General features: G+C 38.8%; 1 protein-coding gene across 9 annotated transcripts in view; it reads right to left on the bottom strand.

The window, feature by feature from the left end:
* The window catches only part of ARHGEF3 (Rho guanine nucleotide exchange factor 3), a 121,068-nt gene that overhangs the window by 20,771 nt on the left and 86,494 nt on the right, over positions 1-13,803 (bottom strand). Inside the window, exon 1 of one of the 9 annotated variants that reach the window (XM_035338204.1) lies at positions 8,733-9,049. The exons of the other annotated variants lie outside the window; for them this stretch is intronic. Coding sequence (XP_035194095.1) covers positions 8,733-8,828 — 96 coding nt within the window. The 5' untranslated portion in view covers positions 8,829-9,049. Of the gene's footprint in view, positions 1-8,732; positions 9,050-13,803 lie in introns of those variants that run through there. 9 annotated transcript variants of the gene reach the window in all.

Raw genomic sequence — 13,803 nt, 5'->3', positions numbered from 1 at the left:
TTAGACTGCTGAATAAGAAAGAGAAGCGGTATCTTTTAAGGTACAGCTCTCCAAAGCTTAGTATTCTGCTGCTGGACAGCTGGGAGATGTGTACAGCAAGGAGTTGCAGCTACAGTGCTACGGGGAAGCCATATTTTTCTGAGTAACTTCTGCCAACTGCCTCCGCAGTACAATTTAAGTCTTTTTTACACGTGTAGGTGAATGAAGTGCTTCTTTTTAAAACCGTAACGTGGTAATTTCAAAATAACATCATCTTAGCAAAGAGAGAACTTTTGTATCATTACTTCTGGCTCTAACACACAGCTTACCACTGCAAAGTCCCAGGCTTTACATACAGCACCTGTTCCAGCAGCAGGTTAAACATTCAATATCCACAGTAGCATGTTAAAGCACAAGCTCCTTTGAACAATTAGGTACTTACATCAGTTGCAGTGTACTGACAGCTATTTATAGTTGTTCATATTTATAAAGCCAATGTTACTGCTTCTTAATCAGTGAAACCATCACCTAACAATTGGCTGTGTTGTATCCAATAACCCACTGCACAGATAGGAAAAGTTTTTAGAGGTGGGAATTCCGGGGGAATTTCCCCTTTTAGAGGGGGAATTCAGAAACTAGCATTTCTCATGCTCTTCGTCCACAAAGTATGTGACTGTTTCAGCAGCACACGTAAAGAATGGAATTTTCCTGAAGTTCACAGTAACTGCCTTCCTGTCAGAGTGAGTTAAAACTATTTAATAACATAAATTAGTTTTCTATACATTGTCATTCAACAAGGCCACCCACAATGTAATTATTACACTTTGATGGTTAAATGACTCCAGCACAAGATTGATTTTCATTTTCTAACAAACAGAAGTAGCCCAGATTCCCTTTACATTTTCCACAGGACAGCCGAACCAATGATCTGGATAACAGATAGTGCAGAGCATGCAGCAGTAGTCTAGGTGCCATACAATGGGACCTCACTTGCTGCAGTACCTCATTCCAAAATTCCTTCACTCAGTGCTTCCGAGCAGCTAGCCCCTGATTTCCTCCCAGTGAACAATAAAAGCAAATGCATGTTCACTGATAGTATGATTGTTTTTCCACCTGACTTTCCCATCGCTTATCAACAACTTCAACAGTCTGCATGTCAGAGAGCTGCTGCTGAGTTGGAGAAACAAGAGAAAATATTTCCCTCAGGGGTCATAATACTCTGTCCTCAGCCCACAGGCAGCAGTGCTACCAACACTTTGTGTTGATTTTTCTGATTGTAATTTAAAACAAATACACTCAACAAAGGGGATCTACAGAGATTTGCAAGTCAACCCAGAAAACAAGGGCTAAGTGAAACCTTGCACAGGAACTCAGTGTTTCAGAACATAAGGACTTGCTCCTTTTACCTTCAAATGCAACCTAGCCTTCCCTTCACCCTCCCAAAAGAGAGCTGATATTGGCAATGCTCATTCAAAACAGCTTATAAGTGCTGATGTTACTGGAGTTCGAGGACTGCCAGAACCAACAAATTCTCAGGTAACTCCTTACAGCAAGAGTCCTTGACTTGGGTTTGCTACCTTTCTTGACATTATCCCAAAGATATGCTGGGGATGTTTTTGCCTTTTAATACACTTTCTTTTTGTGAACCTAGACAGACAGGTATCCAAGGCATTAATTCTGTGTTTGGGAGCACTCATTACTACAAACACTTTATTAGAAATTAGTCTCAAAGGAGTTAACAGTGTCATAATTGGAAAAATCTGTGAAGTGAAACAGCCCAGTAACTTTTGTTTCAGACGTAACTCAAAAGCAGTGCCAGCAACCTGAAAAATCAGCACTCTGTTTCAGACTTCACATTACTGGCTAAACTCCTATACTCATATATCTTAAAGGTTATTAGTTTTTAGTCAACTTTATAAGGGTAAGTCAACATTTGTCATGGCAGGAAGCCCAACAATATTATTTTTATTCATCTCCTACTAGTTTAATTGGCCTAAGATTAAACAGTTCTAATAAATGCTCCCAAAACTTGGGGTTTAATTTAAAAAAAAACACACCCCCACACAAACACTTTCAAGCTCTGTTCCACAGGATGTTATCAATATTTAAACTTCAGCAGGATTAAAAAAAAAAGATGCAAGCAAGAAGGTTAAAAAAGAAAAAGCAACCCACATTACAACAGCCTCTTACTACAGCAAACAGCCTAAAAAATAAAGCATGCCATGCAATTCAGGCTTTTTGTCCCTTCAGAGAGAGGCAAATCTAAAACTAGAACAACATTCTCAGGTGGTCATTGAAGCTAAGAGACCATCTTTTTTTAATGCAGGAAACCACAGAAAATTTGCCTTTCTTTCATATTTCATAGTGTGTTAGAAATACTTCGGTCAGGAAATCCTCAGACATCCAGGCTTCTACAGCTGTGAATGTTTGTGTACACCTCTCCAAAAATTAGTGTGGTCAAGAACAACAAAGCAGGCAACTCTCCAGTAGCTTTAAATACATCTACCTTTGTGCAATGCTGAGCTATAATCACCCACACAAATCCATCCTAAAGCCTGGGAAACGCATCACACTAGTACAACACCAGCATCAGAAAAGGTTACTAAGCAAGTTAAGTAAATGATAAATATCTGCAACTGGGTCAGCCAATAAATCATGTATATCAGAGGTAAAACTTCTAATGTTTCTTCCAAATCCACACGCGCCACAACCTGCACTCTCTGATGGGAGCAAGAAAAGTTTTGTTATTCCTCCTCGGCTGGTCTCCACAAAAGCAGAGAGCAAATAAAGCAAAATCCAGAGACGTTTTGCTTTAATCAGTGTTATAAAGATGAGGTCCTGAAATGATACTTGGGGTAGAAGGAAAAGCCATGCAAAGGAGTGGTAAAGTTGAAGAAAGCGAGCTGAAGTGTGCATCAGGGTATGGCATCCCGTGCTTCATCGGAGGCTGCCCCCAGCCGGCACCACCTCACCACCTCTGCCATATGCCAGACAGAAGCACTGTGGTGCTGGCAGCACAGGGATGAGTTGTGTCCAGCTCTCTTGACTGATAATTAATTTGTCTGCAATATCCAGAAATTGATGTCTACCAGCAATTAAGAAATTAAGGCAAACTGACAGAAAAACCTCACACTGAGGTGAATTAACACAAATAAGAGAAATGCTGAAAAACCCAGACAAGTAGCACAGAGTTGATTAAATTCTGAATTTCCTCTCATTTAAAGCTGATTGTGCAGACTACCCTGGAGCTTTTCCCTGCTGGAAGAAACTGGATCTGACGCTGGGCTGCCAATTAACGAGCAGACATGGCATGGTAGATTTCTGCACAGCAGCACACCAGCAAGGTGCTTGCTGCAAAATGCCACTCAGCAGAGCGGCTTTACCCTTCCTGCACTCCCCTGGCTGAGTTAAACATGGTCCTGAGCCCAAGGCAGCCTAGAGCTTCTCCTGGACAGCGGTATATTGAGGATATTAGGAAACACCAAAAGCCAGGTTGTAAATGGCCCTAATTCCTAAGGCTACCATTTCTGCAGCGTAGGAGAGATAAGGTTCTGGATGAACCAGAACATTTTGGAGATGCACAGGAATCCTGTGGCACTGTGGTAGTTTTTACAGCCTAAGCCGAGGCATTGTTAGATCCTGCAGAGAGAGGCAGGAAAATATCCTTGCCCTGAGGAATTAATGTCTTTGTTCCTGGGACTTCAAGTCACTTTGTTTTGTTTCTTGGGTTTGTTTTGTTTGTGCGTTTTTTGAGGGGGAAGAGGGCATAGAGTGGAAAATTTAAGAAGTGGGAGGAAGAAAATACTTTTGGAGTGGCTAAAAATAGTGCAAAATATTCAGTTGTTAAAAATCTGAGAAACGCCTACCTTATTTTACTCCTGAATCTCCATCCACTCCTTTCTATCGACACAAAATTGTTAAATTCTTACACCTTGAGCTTGAAGAAGGAAGAGTATTTTCTAGCAAGGATATTTAGCAGCACTTGGATAGCGAAGCACAGCTGTCTCCTCGCCTTGTTTGTGGTTATGAAAAACATTTGGGTTTAAATGAGAAAATGAATCCCAATCACAGAAGTCCATTCGCTGCACACAGACAAACCTCAAGGGATATGAGATTTATTACAAGTTAAGGAGGGCATTTTTGAGGGAGCTCCTTGTCAAAATACATGAAAGTACATCTTGAACAGCTCTTGAACTTCCTCTGTTTCCCTCAAACTGCACTTTTTCTGTCCTTAACCACAAGCCCCATTGACTTTGATGTTGCTCAAGATGCTCAAAAATTTTCATGGCCCTATTGGGGACATTAAATTTCATCTTAACCAGACTGATCTTTCCATTCATAAACTACACAATTCCAAGCAAACAGTGTTTCACAACAACTATTTTTTTCCAGAACTTAAAGAAGTATGTTAACTGCATAAACGTTTTTACATATAAAAAAGGTGAGCTTAAGAATTTTGAGAAGGAAAAGTTCAGTATCTCAAAGACTTCTCCCAACTTCTATAGCTAGATTTCTTGTGATCAAGAAAGGTTAAATGAAAACAGTAAAAAACAGTAAAACACAATACTACAACAGATTTAAAATACATAAATACATAAAAGAGGATTAATTCACAAGATACACTTCTACAGCAATCCCAGGACCAGGCATTTTGCTTTGTTTGTTTTGTTTACCTTTGCTAAGTAAAAGGTTTTGTTGTTTACTGAGGCAAATACCATATAATTTTTAAGATCAAAAAGGATAAAAAAGGAAACGCAACATGCCAAACATTGATGGTCACAACAGACTTCTCTTCAAATTAACACTTTGGTCTTTTTTTAAAAAAAAAACTTTGTTTTTCCTATTATTTTTTAACCAAAGTCAGATAAATTGATTTGTATCCGCACTTTCCTATTAAAACAAAAAGTATGATTTAATTACAGGAAGTTAACCTTGGTAAAAAAAAAAAAAAAAAAAAAAAAAAAAAAAAGCCTCAGATCTTACGATGCTCTTAATCAAAATTACCTGTAATAATTATTTTGGTCAACATCAGCATATCAAGTCTGTTTCTGTGCAGTTAAATCCCTGGGTCACAGAGTCAGCTGTTAAAAAGTATAGCTAGTGATTTTTAACTATTGCTAATGATTTTTATATGGACGATAAAACTATTGATAAGGTAGTAATCATTGCATTTGACAGTGTAGAGAACAGGAATATATTTCTACCGATTTGCATTTTCATTGAAGAACTAAAAGCCTTCCAGAAAATCTTATATCCCTGATGATGGACTATGTGGGAATTTAAGCACTTAATTCTAGATTTTCCTGTCTGTTAATCTTTTAGCCTGAGTGGGTCATCTCTGCTCCCACTTCTTTAGGCAGATCCAAACAGAAATGTAATTATCAGCTGTAGTCACTTAAACCTCTTTCATGGAACAGGATAAAATAAGCTTCCCAGAGCATCAAGGGAAGATTGAAGAGCAGGCTCTACTCATGCTTCCAATGTTCACACCACACCTATATCACAGACCTCTTTGGGTTGTGTCTGCATAAAGAAACTTTGTCATATTAACACGTGCAAGAGAAGTAGCTACTAGAACCTTCAGTCATTATAACTATGTATTTTTACAGTTATTATGACTATACATTTTTACCATATACTTGGTCCTAATTTCATCTTGTTAAACTGCAGTTGGTATATTTCATAATCCAAATCATTAGTACTCTATTATCCAGTACCAGAAGAAAATAATTGCAAAATTCAGCATGGTAAAGAGTCTCTTACAGCAGCTATTAAAAAAAAAAAAAAAAGGAAAAAAAAAAGGAGAGAGATGGAGAGAGGGAAAGACCTGTCTTGGGCCTTCAATTAGCAATGAGCAACAGCAGCTTACCTGTAGCCCTTCTGTTCTTCATCCCACTAACCTGAAAGCAATAGTTGTTTGTGTGCCACACTGTGCACAAGTCTCATCTTCTAACATTTCAATTTCAGAGGAGACGTGGAGGCTAGGTGTGTCATGCAATGTTATAGGTACTGCTAAATACCTCATGCTATTAAATACACTTCAGTTTTTGTCAAATTTGTCAGACTAAAAATAGTTCCATTTATTCTAGTCACACATTTTTTCAGTTTCCTTTAGAGGGGCCGATGAACTCACTATAGCAAGTGAAGCATAGCGCTTAGCACATTACAGGAAAGGCGTTTGGATGTTTGTTTGTTTAATACCTTGAAGCAAGCAGTTTTGCTGATTATCTCTATTTCTGTCTTACAAAAAAAAAAAAAAAAGCCAGAAAGAGCCCAACACCTCTGTACCATTTACACTTAGAATTGTACTACAATATTTTATGTGGGGCATGCAATTATGTAGGCAAAGGCCTTGTATTGTTTCCTATATTAACTCATTCTTCAGACACTGCAGTGTTTTGCTGCCCTTAGATTGTGTTTAGAAAGAACTGTGACAGTTGTACTTTGACCATAGGCACCTTTTCTCAGGTTCCAGGTTTGAACTATTCGCATACATTTTGGACATTTTATTAGTCATTGTTTTGTGACTGTGCTACTTCTACCGGATTTATGCTGAACAAGTTCAAGTGTGGCTTACAGAACAAACCGTAAGCAGGAAACCTCTGTTCTTTTTTGTGCCACTGACTTGTTCCTCAGAAACAGCAGTGGTTTTCTACTGCTGCTCTGCACTTGAAGTCAGAGAATAAGGAAAAAACAATCTATTGTCAGTAAGCTTCAACTGGCTAACCAAAGACTTCCACCTGAAACATGGGAAAATTTCAACAGTACTGATAAGGATACACATTTTTTGCTAGTCTCAGCTGAAATCAGTGGGGTTAAATTAAGTATATACTCAAGATTTTTGCTGAATTTCAGAGGAAATATTTAATAATCACAAATTTTGGCTTAAAACCAAAAAACAACAGCCACATAGCAGAAAATCTGTTCTGTTCCACATATGACAAAATCTATGCACATTAGGTAAGTAAATCAACTAACTTCAACTTCCCATGTCAATAATTAAAATAGTTTTCAAAAGGTTCACCAAGCCAGAAGTTCATAACCCACACAAAGCAAACTACCTTTCTGGTGTAGATATACAAAATCACTGTAGAAGGCGCTCAGTAGCTTTGCTTTTAATTACTAAAGGGTGGAGAAACAGCTTAACATTTGATCTGGAGAAGAAATGGGGATTTTCCCCCATATTGATATATTTAGATTTTAAAGAATCAGGCTGCCTATGTCTATCCTCACAACGCCTTTCCCAAAGTGCATTTATTTCTGCTTCCTTTGCCAAAATTTTTGAGTGGCAGATGGAGACAAACAGAAGGATGCTTAAAAGTTTATTTTTCAGAAGAAACAGTGGTTCATCCTACTCTCAGAAATCAGCCTGAAAGCACAAGGTGAATTTTCTTAATTATATAAGATACAAAATGGAAGATGATAAATCCAAGTCAGTGTTTGCACTCTGTAGTTCTGACTGATCGCATCTGTTACTAGACTTCCTCATGCTCTACAATTTCACTGAGACTTTTTCATTGAAATTTGAATATAATTAAACTGCCCTTCAGTAGTAGAGTAATACTTAAAATCTTCAGATTTGCCAATTCTATTAAATCACACACACTAAAAAATAATAATTCAAATCTTCACTCACTAAGAGACTAAATGCATATTTCTTAGGTATTACTACCAGTAAAACCAGTATCCTTAAATGAACTATTCAGTGCTTAACAACACATGCTTTATGTATAATCACACACGCAAGGCGTTAGCTTTCAAAAACACAGTTGACAAAATTTCAGGTTTGTTAACTGCAGTAATTAAAACCCTTTATGCACAAATACACCAAAAAGAAAGCAAGAGGGCAGAATATTATTCTTAGCTTACACAGGGACACTTTGCTCATGTTACCTTCAACTGCTAGAAGTAATTAAACTTTTCTGTAGTTGGATTAAATGCATACAATTTAGTAATTTGTCTTCAAGTTACTCAGTAAATAAGACTAATAAAGAATCTATATACTTGAAATGATAAAAACTTTCAGAAAGAAGCTTAATCATTCCTCCAGCATAGTTAGACAGCCTCCTCTAGGTCCATTTGCTCTCCACAGAACTACACAAGCAGACTAAACACTAACCTAAAGTATCAAATATTCAAGTCGTTCACAAGCCCCACTCCTTCAAAGTTTCCACCATTTATGAGAGCTTTGAAAATGAACAAGTTGAGTTTTGGTTAAAAATTTTATTCCTTAATGTCACATTAAAAGATTTCATCCATGTTAAGAAAGACAACAGTCAACCTGGTGACCTGACAGCTTTCAGTTTAACTGCTAAACTGCTAACTTATTACATTAATTTCTTGTTTTAGCACTGATGAGGACAAGACAGTGACATGGAGCTTCAAGGCACCATCTTCCAGATTGCCTCCACTGTAAGCAAAGCACATAACTGGCTCCTGCATCAGTTTAACAATTCGTAAGTAATGCTTAACACTAGAATAAAAGAAATATAAATGACTTTAAACCATGTATCTAAAACAGACATTTCATTAAACACTTAGAAAATTAATTCCTTAAAACACAAGATGACAAGATTCCTCATTCCTTTATTCTAAAAAGAAGTTCATCACAAAGGAAAGCACTACGGGAGGATGCCCAAACAGACCAGGGATCTATGCCCAGAAGCCCCTTTTCCAAGAGCATAATTTCTCCCCCGAGCACCACAGAGCTACAAAGGAACAACGTTGTGACCCATCACCCGTAACTGAGGTACCTCCGTCACTTTAGCCAGGCCGCTCGCTGCCTGCACGTCCAAGGCACAATTCGCCCTCTTGACCGTAAAGTAAAAAGCGTAATCCTTGGCCACCATCGCGGTGGCGGGAGCGGCAGTTTCGGGTGTCACAGCTGAACCGCTCCGAGAGCAAGCCGTGAGGACGGAGCCGAGCCGAGCCTCCCGGGCGCCAGGCAGCAGCAGCAGCGTCCCTCCGGGGGCTCCAAGCGCAGGGCCTGCGGCCGGCCCGCGCTCCAAGGGGCCGCCGGGGAATGCGGGAGTGCAGGGCTGCGGCCACGGGGCGGCTAGAGGCAGCCGGGGGAGGCTGGAAGCGGCCTCACAGCGCGGCCTCGCAGCATGCCCGCCCCGCGGGGCGGTGTCGACGTCGCCGCCTCAGCGGAAAGGCGGGGAGCGGGGGCTAGCTACGGGGGTACTCGTCCGCCCACCTCGGCCCGCTGTGGAAGTTTGGTTCCCACACAGGAAGTTTGGTTCTCAACACGTACCACAAGCAGAGAATTTCACCCCGCCTTTATGCTGCTTCTCAGACGGTCAACGCGGTTCAATTACTGCGTTTTGGTTGGGCTGTCGGGCTGCCTAAGCACCTGGCAAATGCAGGGTTTCATGGCCATCCATCACCAGCAGTCCCAAATGGCACAGCAGGCAAGGCCCTAACACCATTCCCATTCCTATGGATGTCAGTGGTATCTGCATCCTGTATACAAGTGCTCCAGCCCACCGGAGACAGAGTGCTGCATCATGCTATGCTGCCACAACATTCAGTATTGCTCGCTCTCCGGGTATTTTGTTCACCCATATTGTTACTTCTTCCTGTCTGGCAAGCAGGAGTTTGTTTCTTGTGTTTTTTAAAGTTACACTGCTGTTACTATTGTTTAGTTTAAGAGCTCCCCTGCCTGCACCCCTCATTGTAACAAGCTGAGTGGAAAAACACCTCTGGCTGGTATAGCACAGGGTGCACTGCTGGGCCAGAACAGCCAGGCAGAGGGGCTGGTGTCTACCTTTGGACAAAGGTAGCAAAACTTTGCTGAAAAGAAAGAGGGAGTAGCAGGGGCCTTGTCTGCAGTAGGAGACTGGTTAGACAAAAAGAGAATAAAGGAGACAAGGAAAAGGAAACTGAGTAGGAAGCTGGGTGGGGGCAGCAGGGAAGGATATTTTCAGGCAAAGGGAAGCAGCACAACCAAGAATAACTTTACAGAGTCCAACAGAACTAATTCTGTTTGTAAAGGCAGATTGGATGAATGTTGATTCACAAGCATTTGTTTTGCTAACGGTTATTAATCAGATAGTGATGCCTTTAGAATAAGTTTATTCAAATGGGAGACTTAGTCCTCATTTGGGTACTTCCTTTGACTTCACCAACACCCCAAACATACAATGTCTTACACCCTTGTTCTCCCAGGCCTGTTCAACAGCAGCCACAATAGCTGAGATGGGCTCCTGCTGCTTCTCTATTTTGTAGTCATCTGCTCATAAAAACAAACAAAAACCAAAACCAATCCACACACATACCGGTCTCCCAAGCCCCCAGTTCCTAGAGAAAAAGCTAGAAAAAAAGTACCAGTACTTTGGGATGCCTTTTACTTTTTCTTAAAATAAAATAAAATAAAATAAAATTGAACCTTTGGAGTGATATGGGCTGTGCTGCTCTCCCCATCTCCAAAGGGCCACAGGAGGACTGGCCAAGGTTCAATGGAAGCACAAGTGTTGACATGAAGCATTGAACAGCTTTCACGTAGAGAACAGCAAGCAGACAGGACATTTCAGACAGGAAGAGAAATCAGGACAGATGTGATAGAGATGTACAAAACCATGAGAGACAGAAAAATAGAGAATGGTTTTCCACTGCATTCAACTACAGAAAAGAGGACCATCACATTAAACTGCGTGGTGGCAGATTTAGAGAGAAAAGTGGAGCTAATTCTTCACATTACATACAATTTTCAAGTTTTACACAATGGAAATATTTACTACAAGACGCTGCTGCGAAGAAAGTTTCTCAGACACAAGTTTCTGGCTACTGAAACAGTACTTTGGGAAACATCATGACAGGCTCTTTCCATTTTGTACTTTCCCCAGCAATCCCTTGTTGATCTCCACTGGAGATTTGATACTAGGCTAGACCGATCATTGCTGTGGACCCCTTACTCTCAATTTTTATTAAGATATGAAAATAAATCTTTTTCTTTTTTTCCCCCCAGAGGATTACTTCTCTTAGTTGAACATTTCTGAAGCTACACACAGCTATTTCATTCATATGAATGTACGTTCATTTTTCCAACTCTTTACTATGATGTTCAGAGGACATACCTCTTTTGTACACAATCTGCTACTGGTGGACAGTTTCTCCTTACATTTCAAGCACATCAAAACACCAGTACGTACACACAGGTTAAAATGGTCAGAACCTCCTGAGAACACTGCAGCTGCTGTCTAATCATAGAAGCCCAAGAAGCCTTGATTTGAAATACCATCTGTGTATGTTTGTTTATATATGCATATGTTAAGACCATTTTTAAAATCAGCTTCACTTAGATGAGGAAAAGCGCCTTCAGGGCATGCCCTGGAACCATTTTAGTCCTGTAACATGCTTCACAGCATAAACAGTACTTCACACAGGACAGGAGTGTACTGGTTTGGAGACTCAATGAACTTGAGTTTATAAATATATAAAAGAGAGCGCAAAGAGAAAAATTCTGCCTTTTTTTTCAATTAACCAGGCTAGTGCACTTCAGCTTAACTAAGCATTCTTGAGAAACAAGAGAAAAGACTATTTTAAGAGGAATATGATTCTTTAACTGCTAGAAATAAGCAGTTAAAGATGGATAAATTTCAGAATAACTTACACCTAAAAGACTATAGCTTCTGTGAACATCTAAAATAGGCTTCATTAGAGACTTTGTATGTTTGTCTACTCTACTAGAAGAGCATAAATACTGTTTTAGAACTGAAATTTGCACTCATTGGTTCAGTGATGTACCTAACTTTGTAAGTACAATATTATCCGATGGAATTACACAACAGTGCAATTTCAAAAAATCCTCTCACAGAACATCCAGAACAGGCTTGTGAAATTTTGTTCGTTTGTTTTCTGATACATATATATATAATTATTATTATTTTATTTTATTTTTTACTTAGGAACCAAGCTGTTTGGTAATTCCAGAAATCCCTGCTCAAGTAAGGTACCTACCACTGTTGACCTGGTTCAGGACTAAAGTTCACTGATGATGTTTTTCTGTGATCATCTGGTTCACACTAATGCTTTTAACCAGTTTCCCCATACATTCAAAACCAAATATTGAAGTAACTATTGCAAAAGCATCTGTCTGTATGATAAAGTCCTTTGAAACATTTAAGTTTTAGAACACAAATCATCCAAAATACAATGGCAAAAGAGGGGAAGAAAAAAAAAAAAAAAAAAAGTTCCTTCTAGACAATGGTTAAGAAGCCATTATGCTAAGCAGCAGCAAAAGTAACTAAAATATTTAATCTAAACATTTATATAAGGAAAATCCAAATGGAACAAAGCATCTTTAACCATGGAAGTCATGGGCTTGAAGGAGTTCAATGGAACAGAAAATCATTAATTAAAGCTGAACACAGCCTAAGGAAGAAAACACACAAATAGATTGTTTAAAGTTCAGGGTTGGTGTTTTTGTCGTCTTGTTTAAGTTTTGTTTCAACATGATCTTTGCCAACACGTTCCAACTGCCTTTGGGCAGAAATGCAGAATCTGTAATTAAACAGAAATATTTTGAGGTGTCTACACCCAGATCTCAATTACTGTCTTCCTCCTGATTTGCTAATATGACTGCTTTCCCTATTAAAAGTCAAAATCTGTTTTGATGAGCTGTTAAAAAAAGATTAGATAAATGCAATCATTTTTTGATAAAATATTCATATTCCAATAAGTAAAAGACTCAATGTCTGTCTATCTGTCTCTGCTTTTCTTCCGTCACCCAACTTAACACAACTCTCTGCTTCTATGCTCTTTTTTTTTTTTTTTTTTTGGTCTGCATTTGACCGTCAAGCCTAAAAAATAGCCTAGCCTTAAGTGCAACAATTCATTCTATTTCTTTTTTTAATTACGACTATCAATGCTAAAAGAGAAACACTACTGACTGTATTTCTCCCGTGATTCATATTTGTGGGAGCTTTTTTCACCTATTTTGGATGATTTTGAAATATACATTATGCACCTAGCCATATATTTCACCAAGAATGCAGCTCTGTGACAAGTTTCCAGCAGGTCTAAGTAACAAGATAAAAATTTAATCAAAGGTATAATGTTGTGAAAAATAAAATTATTATCACTATAATCTTCAGATACACTATATTCTCAACTCTTGGTGTTGTTTATGTTTTGTTTTTTAATAAAGAACGATAAACGTTCATTGCTTTGTTTTCAAAACAGATGAATTTCTGTATGAATATGAAGTATCCAGTAGTCTCTGAGTCATCCTAAACACAGTAGCTCAGCTTTCTTGCTATGTTACTCCAGGCTTATGGTGGGAGTAAGAGATTTAATATAAAAGTCTGTTGCAGAGGGCTATCATCTTGACACAATTTTGGCTAAGTGTGCAGACTGCTTGGCTTGTATTGTTTCTGAAAATTTTACCCACCATAAAAGCCTGAATTAAGTGAAATACTGTATGCACGTTTCAAGAAAATAAATCTCTGTAGCTTGCAATCCATGGAATATTCTTTGAGTATGGATATCTGTCATGTGTGCACCCTCCAAACAAACAAACAAACAAACAAACAAAAAAAACACTGCTTACAAAAGGTACAATTTCACTAACAATATTCAGATAAAAGTTACTATTCCATAAAATGACCAATGAAAGTAAGCCAAGCTAATGCTGCACACACAGTTCTGCACTTACTGAATGTTTCTGAAGCCTCTCTTCAGTGTACTACAATATAACTTCAGAGTGATCATTAGGAATCTTTCAGAAAGAAAACAACAAACAACCACACACAGGAAAGAAAAAAAAAAAAAAAAAGGCATTAAGTAGTCATCTTCACTGAAGATCATGGGTTTAACTCTGCTTAG

Source organism: Oxyura jamaicensis, chromosome 12, assembly GCF_011077185.1.
Source record: "Oxyura jamaicensis isolate SHBP4307 breed ruddy duck chromosome 12, BPBGC_Ojam_1.0, whole genome shotgun sequence".
NCBI lineage: Eukaryota > Metazoa > Chordata > Aves > Anseriformes > Anatidae > Oxyura > Oxyura jamaicensis.
The sequence above is the reverse complement of the archived record's forward strand: the minus strand, read 5'-3'. Positions and strand labels throughout refer to the sequence as shown.